The following is a 20,533-nucleotide window of genomic DNA, read 5'->3' as shown; positions in this document are numbered from 1 at the left end:
CGTTTTTGTTGTAGACGCATGCCGTTTTTGTTGTACAGCGCGTGTGTGGGTATAAAAGTGTAAATAAGTCTCTGGCTCTTTGTTTTAGCATCATAGATAGCTTGTATTGTCATTCAATAAATAGAAAATGCAGTGTGCACAGTTGAATGGAATTTAGTTTATTTGTTATTGTAAACTAATAAAATCATAATCAGTTGATAATAATGACCATACCAAATAAAATACGTCACAGCAAAGGAGTCCTCAGCAGGCAGCGTAAAGGATAAGGGGATTTCACATAGCCAGAGCACAATCAGTTGAGCTGTAGTTCGACTGTGACTATTTAGAGTTCCTAAGTCTGATGGCCTGGGGAAAGAAACCCTGCTGCCAGAGGGCAGCAGAGCAGAGTGAGCGGTCCATGTCTTACCAGCCGTGTGGCGCACGGGGGTTCTGAGTTTCCGACGGGTGCTACCTCCGGGGCTGCTCTCCGGGGCCGGGGACAGCACTGACCGCTCGCTGGACAGCGGAGTGGAAGCCGCCACGGGGTTGTTGTGACCGCGTAAGGAGCGCGCAGGAGGATCTGTTGAGAAGGAGGGTTATTTACAGTTAACCAGCTACAGTAAAGGGACACCTTGACCTGTGGATAGTGGTTCTCAAACTGTGGGACGGACCCACTGGTGGGCTGTGAGGATATTGGTTATATAAGTGGGCCTCTGAATAATTGACAAAACACTAAGATTTTAATTATAATATAACATTGATATACATGGAATTTCTGATAAATAGAAGTACTGTACTCCATTGGATCCTTGGATCAGTTCCATTGATCCAAGCCAGAACACAATCAACTGATTGATCATCAACATAAACGTGCTCTGAAAATGCACCCGTCTGACCACTTAACATGGTGGTCAGATGGGTGGGCTGTGTATGCTTTTGAGATTACCAATAAGTGAGCCCCGATCCATAAAAGCTTGAGAACCACTGCACTAGACAACATTCAGCCACTGGATGTCGCAGTTTTACTACAACATAGATAATAGCGTCACTTGGCATCATTTCATAATGTCACTGCTCTCACCTGTCGCGCTGTGTGCGTTGTTGTGTGATGACGATGGGGTGGATGTGGAGGCGGAGGGGGGCGAGTTGACGGAATGGCGCGCGGAGCTGCGCGTGCGCCCTGCGGCCTGTGTGTCAGCCTTCCCGTTGAGGAGCTGTGGGGGGGTCTTGGGGGCCTGGCTGTGCCTGAGAGAGGCAGTCCGCGAGGGGGCCGGGGGAGGTGATGGTTCCCTCCTACCACCACCACCACCCCGGGACGAGACCCGTCTCTTCCTCTCTGGGCTGGGGGGGAAGGGTTGGCATGAGGGCATAGTTAGAACGCTATAATGGTATGATTACTTACACACGTCATCATGACTATTGCTCATTTATTCCTAGTATAAAACGACATAAGTAGAAAAGAGAACTATGTCTATGTCAGGGGTCTTCAACAGGGGGTCCGAGACCCCTAGGAGGTCCTCAGAGTTACTACAGTGTGGTAGAATCATTTATTTTTTATTTTGTTTTACATGAACCATCTGAACCCTAGCATGAGTAGCATCCCTATTCTGAGGAGAACTTTAGCCAAAAATAGTCATTCAACGTGAGATTGTAGATCGGCTACTTTCTCAGCTAACAACGTTAAAGATCCCCTGTCTATGTGGTTGGACGGTACCTGGAGGCAGTGCTGCTGGCGGGGGACTCGCTCCTCTGCCTCCTCCTCTTCATAGTGCTGCTGGCGGGGGACTCGCTCCTCCGCCTCCTCCTCTTCATAGTGTGCCGTGTCTGTCTGTCCGTCGTGTGCCGTGGCGTCTGTTTGTCCTTCCCCTGCCGCGTCCGTCTGTCTGTCAGGCCGTGGATGGCCTTGTAGTCGGCCAGGATGGAGCCGACGTGCTCCTCGAACAGAGCAGAGAGGCGCAGACTCATGCTGTAGATCTGGGCCGGGACATGACAGCACAGTGTGTGTTACTATACTGTCACTATGATCATATCAAATATACAATGTCGACAATACTTATTACATATCCAACTTCTATTTGCCCTGGTTGAGGGGAGTGATACAATTACTGAAAGCACTTTAAACTTGCACTTGTGAGTGACAAACTCAACCACCAACCATGGCTGATGTGGATACTTTGTTAGAATAACGCTATTCTCACTATTAGGCTCTGATGCCTGACAGCGAGTCCCGGGTTCAATTCCCGGTACGGGCCTTAAGTTAGCAACTGATTTGGTAGAATTCATCCAGGCTCAAAGGAATCAAAACACGAAGCATGAAACAGCCAGAGCCGTATAGATGAGAGTTGTGACAACTCTGTTCACTTCATGGGGCCAGTCCAATGGCGTCCTGGACCGGGAGTTGGGAAATGCACTGGACTCAGGCAACAGCCCAGCTTTAATGATCTTAAATCCATTTATTTTAGATCATTTTTTAGTAATAGTACAACATAAACATTACAGAGACTTTAGTTGTCACTGTACAATACTTTAAAACAGTTGTCATGTTGATGTTGCACACATGCCTAAAATTGCTGATATTTGCAACCGCCCTTGTCCTTGTTGAAAACAATGTATATCAAACTCCAGCTCGTCACACTCCAGGGCTGCATGAATGCAACTCAATGGCTCTGGAAACAGCGACCTTCGACATTTCACAGCATACCAATAAAAGTGAGGCATGCCAGCAACACACCTGAGCTGACTCTCTCTCCCACACTGTCAAGAATCAATCAAAACAGTCGGGGACTCTCTGGAAATCCCAGTGGTACTATACTATTTCGTTGACAGTAATATCAATCTATATTTAAAGTGTTGATCAAATGCCATTTTCTCATTGTCTTTGAGAGTAAATAAGACGGTTATGTGATAAACATATTATCACCTGCCCTTCATCATTGCCTTCAAATTATCCAACCGAGGGCCTGATATACTGTACATATCTGCCCTTGGTTGGATGAGCTCAGGCAATGACAAATGCTCAAGCTTATCAATGAGCACTGGGCAGGGTAATTCACCTACATGGTGGAAGTCATTGGTGCACGTTGAAATGTATACACTACTTGAAAGTCCACATGGCATGAGCCGAGTGCTTTCTTGTAAATTGGTTAACATGATTATCTGTGAATGTGTGCGAGGCGTGTGCGAGCGTCAGTTGGTCTTACCCGCGACTTCTTGCTGGGAGTGTAAGCTTTGGAATTGCTGAAAACGAGCCGTACGTCTTTGCAGAGCTCAATGGGAGACTGGTACTTGCCCGCAGCAAGCGTGCTCAGAACGGTGCTAAAGTCCATGGGAGACTCGACGATCTGCAGGTAGTCCTGAGACAGCAGAGGAACGTATGGGTTAGGGTAGGTAGTCCTGAGACAACAGAGGAACGTATGGGGTAGTCCTGAGACAGCAGAGGAACGTACTGTATGGGTTAGTTAATCCTGAGACAAGCAGAGGAACGTATGGGGACACGTATAAGGCTGAGATAAATGTGAAAATTGAGAATCTAAGAGATACAGAGAGAGAGAGAGAGAGAGAGAGAGAGACATAATGAGATAGTCAGATAACAGACAGAAAGAGAGAATGATAGAGATTAAAGAGGGAGAATGAGATGGGAGAATTAAAGAGAGAAAGAGAGGGAGAGAGAAAGAGGGAGGGAGAGAGAGAATTAGAGGGAAACGGGAGATAGAATAAGATAGATAATTAAAAAGAGGCAGAGAATTCAGAAGAGAGAGGGCAGGAGAATGAGTTAGACCGCCCTCTTTCTCTTCTGAATTATCAGTCTAACTGTTAGACTGTTATAAGAATATAAAGGGAGGGAGGGAGAAAGCGGTAGAGAACTAAAGAGAGAAAGAAAGAGGGAGAGAGATAGAGACAGGGCAGTCAGAAGAGAGATATCAACAATGCTTTAAAGCAGAGATTCCCAAACGTTTCTACTCGAGACCCAAAAGGGAAATATTCAGTCTCTGAAACAGAGCAAAAAATAGTATACATTATAATCACTTCTATTTCAGAACTGGTGAAAAAAGACAATCTGCTAAATTCTCTACTTTTTGAAAATGTACAGTAGGATATGTAATGAGTGGAGAAAGTTATGTATTTTATTTTTTTTGCATTTTTACATTTCTTTTAAACCTTTTTATAATAATTTAAAAAATATATAGATATAGGAACATATATGTACGATATACGTTTGGGAAACAGTGTATTAAAGGGTGATGAATCGTATTAAGGAACAGCATGCGTAGAACAGAAAGGTGTGTTAAAGGTACCGGGTAACAAACAGCATGCGTAGAACATAAAGGTGTGTTAAAGGTACCGGGTAACAAACAGCATGCGTAGAACAGAAAGGTGTGTTAAAGGTACCGGGTAACAAACAGCATGCGTAGAACAGAAAGGTGTGTTAAAGGTACCGGGTAACAAACAGCATGCGTAGAACAGAAAGGTGTGTTAAAGGTACCGGGTAACAAACAGCATGCGTAGAACAGAAAGGTGTGTTAAAGGTACCGGGTAACAAACAGCATGCGTAGAACAGAAAGGTGTGTTAAAGGTACCAGGTAACAAACAGCATGCGTAGAACAGAAAGGTGTGTTAAAGGTACCAGGTAACAAACAGCATGCGTAGAACAGAAAGGTGTGTTAAAGGTACCGGGTAACAAACAGCATGCGTAGAACAGAAAGGTGTGTTAAAGGTACCGGGTAACAAACAGCATGCGTAGAACAGAAAGGTGTGTTAAAGGTACCGGGTAACAAACAGCATGCGTAGAACAGAAAGGTGTGTTAAAGGTACCGGGTAACGAACAGCATGCGTAGAACAGAAAGGTGTGTTAAAGGTACCGGGTAACAAACAGCATGCGTAGAACAGAAAGGTGTGTTAAAGGTACCGGGTAACGAACAGCATGCGTAGAACAGAAAGGTGTGTTAAAGGTACCGGGTAACAAACAGCATGCGTAGAACAGAAAGGTGTGTTAAAGGTACCGGGTAACAAACAGCATGCGTAGAACAGAAAGGTGTGTTAAAGGTACCGGGTAACGAACAGCATGCGTAGAACAGAAAGGTGTGTTAAAGGTACCGGGTAACGAACAGCATGCGTAGAACAGAAAGGTGTGTTAAAGGTACCGGGTAACGAACAGCATGCGTAGAACAGAAAGGTGTGTTAAAGGTACCAGGTAACAAACAGCATGCGTAGAACAGAAAGGTGTGTTAAAGGTACCGGGTAACAAACAGCATGCGTAGAACAGAAAGGTGTGTTAAAGGTACCAGGTAACAAACAGCATGCGTAGAACAGAAAGGTGTGTTAAAGGTACCGGGTAACAAACAGCATGCGTAGAACAGAAAGGTGTGTTAAAGGTACCGGGTACTCTTGCAGATCAACAGGTTCTCTGAAAGGCTCAGAGTCTTCACATTGGAAGATGAGGTCCAGCAGCTCTTTACAGCGCCCCCTCCAGGCCTGGGGGTCGTAGGACGGAGGGCGCGTACGCACCTGGCGCTTCATGGGTCGCCGCCCCTACGGAAAAAAATAAAAAGATCAGTCTATCAATCAATACATACACAATAAAGGTATTAAATGAAAAACATGAGCTTGTAAATACATGAGAGGGGTCGTCAAAAGGACAACATGACAGGAGCTTGTAAATAAATGAGAGGGGTCGTCAAAAGGACAATACATGACACATCTATCTTTTTAACAATTCAGTCAAGGCCACTCACGTTATAAAGAGATTTAACCATTTATTGCAACAATTGCACTACAGTTATACGACTCTGTTGATGGCTCCGCTCATAAGATGCCCCTCAATTTTAGAGCACGCCTATAGCAAGAAATGTAATCGGTCAAATTGCAATTTGTAGTTTGTAACTTTAGGGCCATGCAACATTGAATTTCAGTTTAAATTTAGAGCCACGCAAATATTGAATTCCAGTTCACTTTAGAGCCATGAGCACATGAATTTCAGTTTAACATAAATGTAACACGTTTGAGCCATGCGAGACTAGAAGGTGATGCTGTGGTGGTGGAGGCAATCCTTGCCAGAAGCAGCATCAGCAGCGTGTGGCATCAATTTAACAGCAGAGATCCAGTGTAGGAGGGAGCCATATTTACAAACTGCCTTGTTGTGGGAATGAGCGTGATTAGAGTGTAGAAAGGCATGGCTGATTGAAAACATTCAGCGGACTGACAGCTGATTACAGCTGAGGTGTGCATGTCTGTATGACTCCCATGTCCTGCATGAACTACTGTTCTCTCAATGAATAGTATAGTCCACACACGAGTTAACGCGATGTCAGTGGTTTGACACGTTACCTTTTGGTTTCTTGTGGATGTTCCAGGAGTGTTAGTATCTTCATCCTCCTCCTCCTCCTCATCCTGCATGGACATCGGAAAACACTGTAAGATAAAAGTTGCAAAACAAGACAGGAACAAACTGCAGATAAAAAGGTTTCGGCATGCGCGCACTAACCGTATCATCAGAATCATCAGAGAAAGTAGCCTTCTTCATAGTTTTATACAGAGGAATGATGTCTGTCAGACTTTGGTCCCTGGGAAGGAGATATAGGATGAGATGAAAAGAGAAGGAAAGAGAATGTATGAGTAAGATCATTTGACATTAATAGAGGAGACGTTTGTCTACCATTAGGAGCAGAGGTTGACAGACACTGCATGTCACATGGTCCAAACAATAGCTGTACTGGCATCTTGTCTGTGTTAAATCAGTCAAAGCCGGTTGCATTGCAATTTACAATTTAGGCATTTAGCAGACGCTCTTAATCCATTTAGGTCTGAGATCAGATTCTAAAAATGGTTGTTTCTGAAAAAGCTATGTTTCTTGATTTTTCAAAAATAGCAGACCTACAAGCTCGTGGCGTGCCACTCGGTGGCGCGCTATGAGCTTGTAGATCTGCTATTTTTCAATAGCTAAAGCATAACATAATGCTAAAAGGGGTCCCCACCAAAAATGGGTTAATCCAGAGCGATTTACATTAAGCAAGAACAAAATAAAAACATGGCGATACATATACATAAAGACTAGTTATCATGAATCATACGAACATAACAGTGGAATATATCTATATAATCAAACTATGCATATAAACTATATAGTGCTATGTCTACATAAAGACAATTGTAGTATGTTGTTCAGCGAATCAGGCTATCAAGTATCATCAGTCTATCATTAGCTATATAATTGTTCTTATGAAGCAGTTTTGTTCAAAGAGGTGAAACAAAAGGTTGCTATGGCCAAATAACCACCAATTAACCACTTCACTCCAACACAACAGTAGCCTAAACACCCACAAGCAGCCAGGGGCAGATCAACATGGCAACATAATTATTGTAAGCGGTTGAACTCATCAGCTCCACATGCACAATTGCACATGAACCCTGAACCACCCCATTATTTAAATGATGTCCAAATAGCAACATTTCTGAATATTTGAACATTTTGACTGAACCAGCCCTATTAAATTTACATGCTTAACAAGAGGCAAGCATTCAATCACATTCATTTCCCACGCATTGTACCACAGTTAGTTTCAAACTTGCATTTTGATTGGCTGAGTCATTCTAATGAGCGCTTTTATCTCCTGTTGCCAATAACATAAAAGCATCATTTTGCTACTGGGTGAAAATAACATACATTACATTTTTGATGATAATTAATTACCAATTAACACCCTGTAGCTAAATAGCCCAAATGAGCCAAATCAAGTTAATTCCACTTACAAACCTGCACCTGGATGCGCTAGAATAGGGAAGGAATGAAGGAACTACGTTTGTCATGGGATAAACTTTCATAATAAACTTGTGTCATCAATGTCTTGACATCCAAGTAGTATTTGAAAATTGTCTGTGCTATAAACACTACACTGAAGGTGTGCCACACTGTGAGATATTGGCCCTGGTGTGAGCCACAGTCTGTGGCACAGCAGTGCCAATACCTCATGGTATAGCGCTCCCTCTGGTGTATTATTGCTTAATTAATCATACAGTAGGAGACTTACTTAATGAATTGCAGCATGAGGTCGGAGACAAACTTGGCGGTGGTGACGATGAACGCCCCCGACTCGTTGAACGTCTGGGCGTTGTTTTCGATGTAGCGAACCTCCCACATCAGAGACGACACACGTCTGGACACACAATTTACAATTTAGGCATTTAGCAGACGCTCTTAATCCAGAGCGATTTACATTAAGCAAGAACAAAAAAGAATGGGAATACATCACATAAAAAGCATTATCATGAAACATGCGTAAGCAAGCTAAGAACGTAACAGTGGAATATCTATATAATGAAACTATACATATATACTATACTATGCTATGCATACAGTATGTACTATGACGTGCTATGACGACTACATACAATGCAATTATAGTGCTGTCTACATAACATGCTATAAGTCTGTATCAAATGCTATCTAAGTCTACAGAAATGCTATCTAAGGGTGTAGTGTAAGTGCTATGGGCCATGATGGAGTCTGAAAAGGTGGAAGATTGGGAGTGATGCTGCAGTTCTGACTGCATTGGGAAGTGCATTCCACAGCTTTGGAGCCAGAAGGGAGAAGAGTTTGGGACGTGTGGAGCGTTTTTAGTGAGGGTACTTCCAGCTTCCCTGCACAACACACTAATGTCAGTGTACAGTTTACCCTCTAGCCTTTCGATGTGAAACCCTGTGCACTCACTTGCACTTTATCACTCACACGCAATCAATCATTCATTCATCATTGTTTACACCTACTGTACATCCTCAAGGACCGCAATGGAAATTAATCTGTTTATAGCTTCATTGCATTTTGTATCATTTTGATAATGGTGGAGCCTACCGGTATATATGTATTGTACATATATCATCTGTTGGGTGGAAACAAAACAAGCTAGGGTTTTAATTTACAAAAAAAACACAAAAAGTTAAAATATGGAGATAGGAGGTTTCTACCCGACAACGATATATATTGCATTGTTAATGAAGCTGTAAAAAAAAAAAAAAGAAATTGTGGCAGCCTGGCAGAAACCCAAACTGTTACTTTTCAGGAAATTTTAAAAAATACCTGTGCTCCAATGGATTCAATGTAGTTATTTATTTAGTCAGAAGCTCCTGTTTATACTTTTCATTGGTTAAATATGTATAAACCCGCAGACTTTACCGCTTTCACTTTCAACATTTAAAAAAAGAAATAGCAAGCATCTTCGAGCTTACAACGCATCGCGATGGGGCGCCTTGTGAGCTTGTACATCGGCATTTTCTGCTACTTTTGTGTGTCCCACCTGTACGATGAAGTAGGGCATAAATTTGCAAAGACATACAAGGTTTCTGCCCGACAGCAATGTTACATTTTGCTGTTGTCGGGCAGCAATCTCCTTTCAGCTCTGAGCACTGCAGATCCACATGGGCATGCATGAAACTCGAGGACGCAAGCACTCACGGGCGATGGGGGGCTCGTTATAAAGCGGCAGAGCCGCGGAGACAATTATTATTATGAGGATCGGCTTGGTGCTTTTTGTTGCCCCCCCCCCCCTCGGTGTGTTGCCCTACGTACTGCGTGTACGCCTGGCGATGGCACTGATTCACTACTTGATCCGACTACAGCGTCACACAAAAGAAGCAGATCCACAAGCCCGAAACACGGCACAAAGCACCACGTTTTGAGCTTGTGGATCTGTTACTTTTGCTATTTTCTTATTTGAATCCTGAAAAGTAACAGTTTTCCACCTGACAGAGACTTGGCTTCATTTTCATTACCCAGCCACTCACAGACAGGCTTGCAGGCATGGCGTACCTGTAGAATCGGTTCTCTAGCCTTTGGCGCATGGTGCTGAGGTCAGTGACGTAGGCCACTACGGTGCAGTAGGTGGGGTAGGCTTGGAGGTCGACTGGGAAGGCAAATGGAGCCGCCACATCTGAGGAGAGGGTGGTGAGAGGGTGGGGATTGGAAATAGAACAGGAAAGGAAAGGTTAGTAATTGGGAAAACTCAGCGGGACGAGACAGGGTTCACTTTAGGCATAAATATAGAGGTTGTAATCAATTCAAACCTTTAAATGAAGACGGTAATATAAGACCACATTCATATATAGCTGCAGCTTTGAAGCCTGACAAGACATTATTGCAAACGCAATAACCCATGACCTTTAGGTCACTGGTTCTCAAACATTGTCAAGGACCCCAACTTAATATGTGAAATATTTTTGTTGCATTGTCAAAATGTTGTCAAAACATATTCCATATTTCTCACATTTCTCACATGTTACAGAAGATCGCTGTACTTGAAACACTTAACTAAACACTTAACTACAACCTGGTTGGATAGCATTGTGACACATATTGAGGCATGTTCGCCTTATTCAGGCATCAGTCAGTGAAACAGGAACAAAGACGAGGTGGACATGCCACTATCTACACAGAAAGGTTTACGTAGCAGTACAAAGGTCGACCTGGGTAAGTTCTCATCCTTTGAAAATCTTGCCCTAGTGCCCTTAAACCTGAAGCCTACTTATCATTATGACATACAGGCCTCTGTACAGTACATACTGGCCAGCACATACTGGTATCACTATCTCTCCCAGAATTATCTGAGCTGACTCTCATTATCACCAAATACGACTTCAACATTCACATCAACAACAGTGCTCAATCTAAGGCTATGGAATTCAAGACTAACTGAAAACGTAGAACATTAATACCGGTATTATACTTCAATGAATTCATGTACACACATTCGAATAGATTTCTCATAATTGACTATAATCGATTATTAGCCTGCTATTATCCGTATTTTTGCTACTGTATTTAAAAATACAAAAAAACTAAAAGGTTCATTAAAAGGTCAAATCTTATTCAGAAAAACTGAGAACACATCACTCCAGTCTACAGCTACAGACCAACTGTCTTCCAGAGTCCATTCTAGTCATTCCACTGGTTTATAAAGCTCTCAACGGGTTAAGATCAGTCTACATCACAGGCTCCCTGTTGTTTTATGTTCCTTCACAAGCCCTTGATCCTCTATTGCAGGCTTAGATATGCATAAGAGAACATTCGAGATGCAGCTTTCTTCAATTATGCTTCCAAATTATGGAACCTTACATAATGAGGTTAAGAGACAGGCTCTGTTGAAATATTATCTGACACTTTGAAACATATCCTTTTTTAACTTAGGCCTTCAATTGTCTTTACAATACTGAAATGTACTACTGTAGTGTATACAAATAACGTTTATATTAATATTCTTATTATTATTACTACTATTATTTGAGGGAGTCTGTATGCATATGGAATGATGTGGTGATGCTGTTAACAGACGTAGAATGCAGGCTCATGTGGATGACCCAGGCAGATGACATCATGGTGACATCAGCATGGACGAGAAGGGCTTTAACAGCTTTATGAGAAATCGTCTTCACAGGCCACTTCCCATCCTAGCTTAGATGACGTGGCTGATGATCTCATAATACGTGTGTGTGTGTGTGTGTGTGTGTGTGTGTGTGTGTGTGTGTGTGTGTGTGTGTGTGTGTGTGTGTGCGACTGCGTGCGTGCATGCGTGCGTGCATACTACGTACATGCACTAAAGCTTCCAGGAACAAAATTAGTCCTCAACAAATACTAACTTTGCGTAAAATGAGGGCATTTTGCAGGGCCTCGGTTCTCTTGGGCTAAGTTTGGTCACATAAGCGGTGAAAGTTCAGCTTAGGTTTATGAGTTCTGGAATGAATATAGCCAACGGAACATTGTATTTAAGGCAAGAAGACACCATACCGAGCGTGCAGAGCTGGTCGATGGCTTTGATAATGCGTTCGCACTCCTCCGAGCGCGCACAGGAGCCCCACTCTCCTTCCATCGGGACGTAGAGCAGCTCCCTCTGCTCCTCTTCTGTCAACGGGACACTTAGACCCAACTCATCTGGGAACGATGCTGCAGACAGGGAATGAACCAGAGTAAGGGGGAGGAAGAAAGAGAGGGGGGGGGGGGGTGATAGAAGTGAAAGAATTGTGTAATGTGTGTGTATATGTTCAGGTCCCATTTATGTGTGTGTGTGTGTGTGTGTGTGTGTGTGTGTGTGTGTGTGTGTGTGTGTGTGTGTGTGTGTGTGTGTGTGAGCGTGTGTGTTTGCATGTCACTAGAGAGGGACTCACCCTCATTAGGAATGGGCTCCATGTCCCACGGACTCATCTTCTCTGTGTCTCCGTTATCCCAGCTAGGACAAAGGACACATCGACAACAAAATCAAATTTGTAAACTTGATCCATACGTTTATGGGGGGTTTCATATAGCTCCGACTTTACAACCTTATCGTCATATAATTTGTGTTATGCCACTTCTGTCTACTCGACCGGTGTCTCAGAGCCGACTGTGACGATTCCAATAGTCCAATCTTCCTGAATGTTTAGCATGGTGAAATAGAAGCCATTTGTTCTTGCATTAATAAAATGTCTATATAACAGATAGATATACTGTATATATAACATTCGAAGGATCAGACCCTTCCTCACCCAGGACGGAGTCAGCCCAGCCCCTTATTCAGACATCAGTCATATAAAAAAAACCTGACTATTGCAACTCTCTCCTTACTGGCCTACCGGCATCTGCACTTAAGCCTCTCAAATTGATCCAGAATGCTGCAGCACGCCTGGTCTTCAACCAGCCAAAATGCTAAACGCTGATGCTGGCCGACAAAGCAACCAAGCAACCAACCATATTTTCAAAGTATGACCAAAGTGTGTCATTATTATTATCTATCTCATTTTACAATCTTATAGAAAACATCTTGGGCTCCATTTTCGTTCGAGCATTCTAAATACACTATTTGGGGATTTAGTAGTGGGGAAGGGGTATTCCCCCACTAAAGTTGGTATTTTGGTTACCTGTCTAAATCCCTAAAACACCTCTGTTTTGATTGATTGATTGAAATCTTTATTAACAGTTTGCAGAATTACAGTACATTTCAAGCACAAACTCAATACAAAGACTGTTAACTGTGAGTGGACGACCCAATTAAGCCTTACACTTGTTTACAACAGGGTCCACATTGTTCAATTCATCAAAACATTTAGAGACAAACAAATAGACACTTCTATGTAGTTAAAGAACAGAACAGGAATTCATCATATAGGAAGCGAAAAGGGAAAAAAAGTATATACAGTGAGGGGAACAGGGGGATAAAAGAAAAGAAAACGAAAGACAGAGTGTAGGGCGCCTGCACACAACACCATGCGTTGATGCCATGTGTGCGTATGTGCAGGCACCCAACACCACGTCCATACAAAAACATAGTACAATCCATAGTACAAAGACAGAGTGTAGGGCGCCTGCACACAACACCATGCGTTGATGCCATGTGTGCATATGTGCAGGCACCCAACACCACGTCCATACAAAAACATAGTACAATCCAGATACAAATTCAGCTTTTACAGAGGCCAGTTTCGAATTGCAGCCATCCGTAGGTGCCCTTTGAGAGCAGTTTTGAAGGAGCCAAGGGATTCACATGTCTTAATGACTGTTGGTAGGGCGTTCCACATTTTGGTCGCATAGGAGCGAAAAGAATTTAGTCCCTTGTTTGTGCCGAATCTGGGTTGTACATGGTTTGTTGCACTCCCTCTGGTGTTGTGGGTGTGGACTTCGTTTACATTAAGGAAGTATTTAGACAGGTACATTGGTATCTTGGTGGTGTATCTAATCTTGTGGACCAGACCCATTGCAAGATGCTGTACTCTGTCGTCGACCCTAAGCCATCCCAGCCTGTCAAAGTGGGCAGGGGTGAGGTGGGTTCGGGGGGTGAGGCCAAGTAGGAGCCTGACCAGTTTGTTTTGGGAGGTCTGGAGCCTTGTTTTAAGGGCCTTTGAGGTGCTGTGGTACCAGGAGGTGGATGCATAGTCAAAGAAACCTTGTACAAGGGCTCCTGTTAAGGTCTTCAAGGTGTTTTTGTCGACCAGTGAGGAGATCCTGTAGAGGAATCTTGTTCTTTGATTGACTTTTTTGATTACGTTGGTGGCCATCTTATCACCGGAAAGATTGGCCTCCAGGATGGAACCTAGGTAGGTAATTTGATCCTTCCGTGTGATAATATCATCACCAACTCTAACCAAGAAGCCATCTGCCTTTTTGAGATTATTATTTGATCCGAAGAGAATGGATTCAGTTTTTCCCAGGTGTAAGGATAGTTTGTTATCAGCGAGCCAGGTGCAGATTCTACCGAGTTCAGAGCTGAGGGTCTTTTCAACCTGCAGTTTGTTCCTGTCCGAGACCAGCAGTGCTGAGTCGTCTGCGAACAGGAACAAGTTGCAGTCACAAGCTGAAGTCATGTCGTTTACATATATTAGGAACAGTAAAGGCCCTAGTATGCTTCCTTGTGGGACGCCACAGCTCACTGGGAGGGGGGGGGACAGTGTTCCGTTCACTTCCACCATCTGTTCTCTCCCCTCCAGGTAGGATTGCATCCAGCTCACTGATGTGCTATCAAAACCAATAGCTTTAAGCTTGTTAACCAGTATGGAGTGGTTCACGGTGTCAAAAGCCTTTTGGAGGTCCAGCATGACCATGCCGCAGTATTTTCCAGCATCCACCTCGTGTTTGATGTGGTCGCTCAAATAGAGAAGGCATGTGTCAGTGGAGTGGGATGTTCTGAAACCAGATTGGAACTCGTACAACAATTTATTAGTGGCAAGATACTTTTCAACCTGTTCATAGACTATTTTTTCCATCACTTTCGAGATGGAGCTTAGAATAGAAATAGGGCGGTAGTTGCCGGGTTCTAATTTGCTCCCTTTTTTGTACAGGGGGGTTACTTTGGCCAGTTTAAAATCTCTGGGGACCTGTCCTTGTTTGATGGAGAGGTTAACTATGTGGGTGATGACTGGAGCTATGGAAATGGCTGAGTCTCTGAGAAATTTGGAGGGAATATTGTCATGGCCAGTGGCCTTGTGGGGTTGGAGGGCACTCAGTTTCTTAAGTACCTCCTCAGTTGTTACCATTGTCATTTTAAAATCATCTTTACAAACACCTAGGTTTTTGTAGAAGCCTTTGATGTGCTCTACACCAAAACGCCCAGAGTGGGAGGGCAGTTTGTTAACCAGCATTGTTGCAATGTTTGTAAAGAAGATGTTCAAGTGATTGGCTACATCAACCTTGTCAGTGATGAGGGTGTTATTTGATTTGATGTTTATGTTAGTAAACCTGGTTTTAAGTTTCTGACCACAGCCTAGTTGGTTGTTTAGTAGCTTCCAGAGCTCCCGAGGATTGTTTTTGATTTCCTCGGCTTTATCATTGATAAAGTTACTTTTGGCTGATTTGGTCATGGCAATTACACCGTTTCTTAGCTTGTTACATTGGGTTTTAAGGATGCACAGTTTGGTTTGGAGATCACTGTCGAAGCGCTTAGCTAGCTTGGACTTGCATTTAAGAAGTTCAGAGCATTTGTTGTCTCTGGCTTTCATTGCAGTCAGTATGTCCGAATTCATCCATGGCTCCGAGCGGGTTTTGACCCTGATGGTTCTCAGAGGAGCCATGTTGTTTAGTACTGTTGTAAATTTGGTTTTAAAGCCAAGCCATGCTTCTTCGACTAGTGAGCTCCTGAGCACATCGGACCAATCCAGTCTCTCCAGTTCTAGGTTAAAGGCCTCACTAGAGTAGGTTTTGAGGTCCCTAGATATGACTGTTTTGTGACAGTCAAATTTTAGTTTCTGTATTTTGCGGGTACAGAAAATCATAAAATGATCACTGAGCCCACATACAATAACCCCTTTCTTGGAGATTCTGGATTTGTCCGAGGTCAGAATGAGATCAATGACAGTTTGAGTAGAATCACACACTCTTGTGGGTTGGGTAATTAGCTGGCTGAAACCATGCAGATCACAGAGCCGACTAAACGATTTAAACACAGGCACTTCCTTACGATGCATGTCCGTATTCCAGTCGCCAATCAGGATTTTCTCTACAGATTCCTCCCCAGCTAAGCACCCCTCAAGAATATCATAGAACCCGTGCTGATCAGGCGGTCTATAGACGGTGCCAACTAGTACTGATTTAGCATTTTTGAAAATTAATTCAACCCACACAGTTTCAATTTCATCATGCTGTAATTCAGTACGAGTAACATATTCAGTGTCTTTGTGAATATACATGCACACGCCACCACCATGCCTGTTTCTGTCGTTCCTAATGACAGTATAGTTTTCTATTTCTATCTCTGGGTCCTTAGTGGACTCGTCAAGCTTAGTTTCAGAAAAACACAGGATGTTTGCCTTACCGTTTTGAAATAGATGTCTGATCTCTGCCAGTTTGCGACTGAGGCTATTCACATTCAAATGAAACAGATGAAGGCCGTTGGTTTCGACGATTGTGTTAATTTCGTTGGTGTTGAAATAGTCTGAGGTGTGAATGTGGATGGGCGGTGGAATTTCCGTGGCTGAGGTGTGAGTGGGGAGGGGCGGTGGAATGTCAATGCCATTGTCCTCAGTAGTCCTGGATTGACTGTGCATGTCAGGACATGTCCTGCACATGTCAGGACATGTCCTGCACATGTCAATGCCATTGTCCTCAGTAGTCCTGGATTGACTGGGGGTGTGGGGGAGGGGGGGGTGTTCCTCGGTTTCGATCACAGCCGGGTTGGTTTCAGCAAACATAACGCCCGCGGTGAAATAAGGGGGTCCGCTGGCGTTGGTTGTATGCTGTGGGGGAGAGGCTGGAGGGCGTTCCCAGGCTGATCTTGGAGTTGCGTCCGTGGTCAAGTCCATGGAGGCGGCGCTCTGGAAGCCGTGGCGCGTTGCGATGGAAACGGCTGTGGCTTGAGGAAGTACCTCTTGCTGTAGGAGCAGTCTCGCTTGTGAGACCGCTTGTGATCGTGTAACCGGTCCAGGATTGAAATGAATGTCTCCCGATAGCAACAGGCATAAAATAATCACAGTTCTGCGATCCATTTTGCCAGTCGGGGGCTTGTACTTGCGATTCGGGTTCGCTGTTAACAGGCCATGAATCGCCGCCGACCCAAAAGAAATGTGTTTGCATTCCAAACCATTTAGGAGGAAATAGTCGCTGTGAAACTCAAACTCCTCTGCTTCGTTTCCGTATCGTTCCATCTCTTCTTGGTGTAAACTCCATGTTGAATTAAAGCATGCGTCCGTAATCCATAGGATGAAGAATAGGTAAAAGGCGGAACAAGTTGAAAACATAGCTACCGGTTCTTGGTTGGAGAGAGCTCCTGGGAATGCGACTGCTCAGGTCGAATGCTAGGCTGACTGACTGTTAACCGTTACATTATGCATAGGTGTGGTTTGGGCATTACAATAATTAAACCAATCACTATATGCCCTTTAAGAGATCCCTTATCCGTTGCGCGTTATGCCCATTGCTATATTGCTTCAAAGCCTTACAGTCTATAGCCCATGGAAGAGTGATGTGTTGCTGCCTTGAAGTCTCACTTGTGCTGCAGTTTATATGTATAGTTTCATTATATAGATATTCCACCGTTACTTTCTTAGCTTACGCATGTTTCATGATAAATGTTTTTATGTGATGTATTCCCATGCTTTTTTTGTTCTTGCTTAATGTAAATCGCTCTGGATTAAGAGCGTCTGCTAAATGCCTATATTGTAAATTGCTGCTAAACCAAACTAATTTTAAACATCTTATCTTATAAACATCTCATGTCAATGAAAAACATTGAAATGTGTCTGCGAGAACTCTGAATACAAAATATGACTTTACTAATAATAACTTTATGTCTGGTTGTCACATTACTTCGTGCACTGTAGACAGCAGGTCGTTGCTCTGTTACAGTCAAACATTGCACCTCAATTCCTTGTATGTAAAGCCATATAACATGTGGTTAATTCCAGTGGAAGTTCCCTTTCCAGGGCTGTGAGTAGACATATCCATACACACCACACATTGTAGCACTGGAACAGACTGTCGGAATATTGGTTCTGGAAGGGCTCCTGGCTCTCAATGGTTCCAAACCACCATGCGTCATCAATCACTGACCGGAACCTGTCACCTGCACACATTTGAAAAAAATATTTATGTCCACATAAACAGAAGTACAAGAATACTTTGTTACAAAGGACATAAACTCTGCCAGTGCAGTCGAAAACGTGGCTATAGGGCAGAACAATGTTACATACAATACAGTTGACATGCTTCAGACACAGCAGACATGAATCATGGATAAAGGAAACAACGCCTCTTCCTATAATGGCTGATATTGCAGAAGTAACACCACGAACGCCCGGGGGTATTTAGGACCGTAAAATCAGAGCGCCCAGCGATTTACAGCAATGGAGCAACGCACCAGGCGCTATCCCGGATGCAGCTGAAGTAGCCAAAACACTCCCGAGGCGATCGACAACTGGAGGTATGAATAATTCTAACTCGACTAGCGACGGGACCGCGATGGGCCGTCGAAAACATAATCTTTGCTTAGAATTGGACGGAATGATTTAGATCAAGAGTTATTCACGTGCTGGGCGTTACTATTTGATAGGACGAAGAACTCCATTTATGCCGCTCGTGTGTTAACTGGCCCCCTTTTTGGAGAGACCGGCCATTTGAAGGCCCCTCACAACCAACTTGTGCACGTGCTCTAGGCCAGTGGTTCCCAAAGTGGGGTCCGCAACGCATAGCCAGGGGGTCCGCAAAATAATTCATCATTTTCTGACCGTGGTCGAGATCATGGATTTCACAATGCCACGCCAGACTTCCCGGTCCTTCATTGCCATTCCCAGTTCCTGCTTACTGATGCACTTGTCCCTAGATGACATCAGGGAATGACAGTTTTCTACCTCTGGTCTGCTTTGAGGCAGGATTCCAGAGAAGAAGAGAAGATATAACCTCATGATTAGCTCTGTAGCAGTACGTGGCCAGCAAAATGTGTTCTTTTTTTCCAGAGTTTCAGAATTTCCACAGAGTCAGATGCCAGTAAGTGCACCATGACTGGTTTAAAATACATCAATTTATTAAAAAAATCACCATGTATGATCGAGTCATGCTGCGATGCATTGAGAGGTACTGACCTATACTCCACTGTCTGTCTCTGGCATTGTCAAACTGCTGCCGCAGAATCAGGAAGTCAATAACATCAGGCATGTCATGGTACCTATGGCAAATATGCAAATTAGTCCAAGGCTATGACAGAACAGTGAGAGCATATCGACCGAACCCAGTAACAAACAAGGCGGGTAAAGATGGTGGTGATGTGGAATTAGTACAGAAGTCATTTCAACTCATAACCAACGTTCAACACAATCATGGTTATTAGCAGTGGTTGGTTCTTCATGTCAAGGACCCCCAAATTAATAATTATTTGGCCGTGAACCTATACAAGATTTGTGTTGTTAAAATGTTTCAAAGATATTCTTTCTAATATTTTATTTCAAGATATTTTTGAAAATATCCGATGGCATTGCCATACGACACGTTTGTAGATCAGCATTAAAGTGGTCAAACCAATTTTGATACTTTATTAACTAAATTAGCTGGGGAGTGTGGACCCCCTAGGAACCCACTCAAGGATCTCTGGGATCTCCGGTCCCTACTTTGAGAACCACTGCGTCATGGAATGAAATTAATTGTCATCAACATTGTGCACAAATAAACATATTTGTAATATATTAATATTTGTTTATTGTGGTTTGTTTCATCCCAAGAATGTGCCCTATTTAATTTGTACACCAGGGGGAGCAATGGAGATGACAGAGGATGTTTTGTGTACAAGATATATATAAATGTCAGATTATTTAATACAAAATTTTGAAAATGCTCATAGCGAATCCAGTAGTGTGAGTGTGACGCACAAATGCACATCTAGCCACAGAGCACATGGCCTCAACTCAACCCAGGGCTTAAAGCCCCAAAAAATCCCAAGACTGAAAATGATCTCATTAAATTACAGTGATCTCATTAAATGACCCCTATGAAATCCTCAGGACTGAAATCAGTACCCAGGACTGAGAACTTTAAGCCCTGACTCAACCACACAGCAAAATCATAAATTGATCATTTAATAATTCTGTGTAAAAAGGGACCGTCACGGTCCATCACAGGTCCATCTTTATGGGTACAGTTTTACACCCTCTTAAACAGAGGATTTTACTGGGTCTGCTTTAGCTCTAGACTAGAAGGCCAGGCTTAAACAGAGGATTTTACTGGGTCTGCTTTAGCTCTCTCCTAAACTCTGAGGCAGCTCTACTAGGTCTGTCCCAGAGTTTAGGACAGCAACTACACTACCTCTAAACATAGACATATACAACTCAACAAGCACTTTTAGAACACATGCAATGGCAGGGCAACAGACGTGGAAGTGACAATATCCGATATGTACATACTACTCCATATCGTTGCTGTCGGGCAGCAACCCCTTATCTCCATATTCTAAATGTTTTTTTGTTATTCTTCGTAAATTAATGCACTACTTGATCATACCACAAAGATTTCAAAAGTACCAGAGGCACAAACTCGAAATGTGGCACGAAGTGACGCGTTTTGAGCTTGTAGATCTGCTGCTTTTGGCATTTTTGAATTTGGATCCTGGAAAGTAACAGATTTGGA

The 20,533-nt window shown here is 43.3% G+C and overlaps 1 protein-coding gene across 1 annotated transcript in view; it reads right to left on the bottom strand.

The window, feature by feature from the left end:
• Positions 1-20,533, bottom strand: part of phip (PHIP subunit of CUL4-Ring ligase complex) — a 63,433-nt gene that overhangs the window by 3,866 nt on the left and 39,034 nt on the right. Inside the window, exons 27-39 of the mRNA XM_080790892.1 lie at positions 19,000-19,082; positions 17,873-17,984; positions 12,127-12,188; positions 11,750-11,905; positions 9,779-9,899; positions 8,004-8,129; positions 6,461-6,539; positions 6,304-6,366; positions 5,356-5,508; positions 3,180-3,332; positions 1,694-1,953; positions 1,061-1,320; positions 407-559 (exon numbers count right to left, since the gene is read on the bottom strand). Of these exons, the coding sequence (XP_080647018.1) occupies positions 407-559; positions 1,061-1,320; positions 1,694-1,953; positions 3,180-3,332; positions 5,356-5,508; positions 6,304-6,366; positions 6,461-6,539; positions 8,004-8,129; positions 9,779-9,899; positions 11,750-11,905; positions 12,127-12,188; positions 17,873-17,984; positions 19,000-19,082 (1,781 nt within the window). The remainder of the gene's footprint in view (positions 1-406; positions 560-1,060; positions 1,321-1,693; positions 1,954-3,179; positions 3,333-5,355; positions 5,509-6,303; positions 6,367-6,460; positions 6,540-8,003; positions 8,130-9,778; positions 9,900-11,749; positions 11,906-12,126; positions 12,189-17,872; positions 17,985-18,999; positions 19,083-20,533) is intronic.

The sequence above is a fragment of the Protomyctophum bolini genome, assembly GCF_963924005.1.
Source record: "Protomyctophum bolini genome assembly, chromosome: 19".
NCBI lineage: Eukaryota > Metazoa > Chordata > Actinopteri > Myctophiformes > Myctophidae > Protomyctophum > Protomyctophum bolini.
Note: the sequence above shows the minus strand (reverse complement) of the source record. Positions and strands in the feature narration are given on the sequence as shown.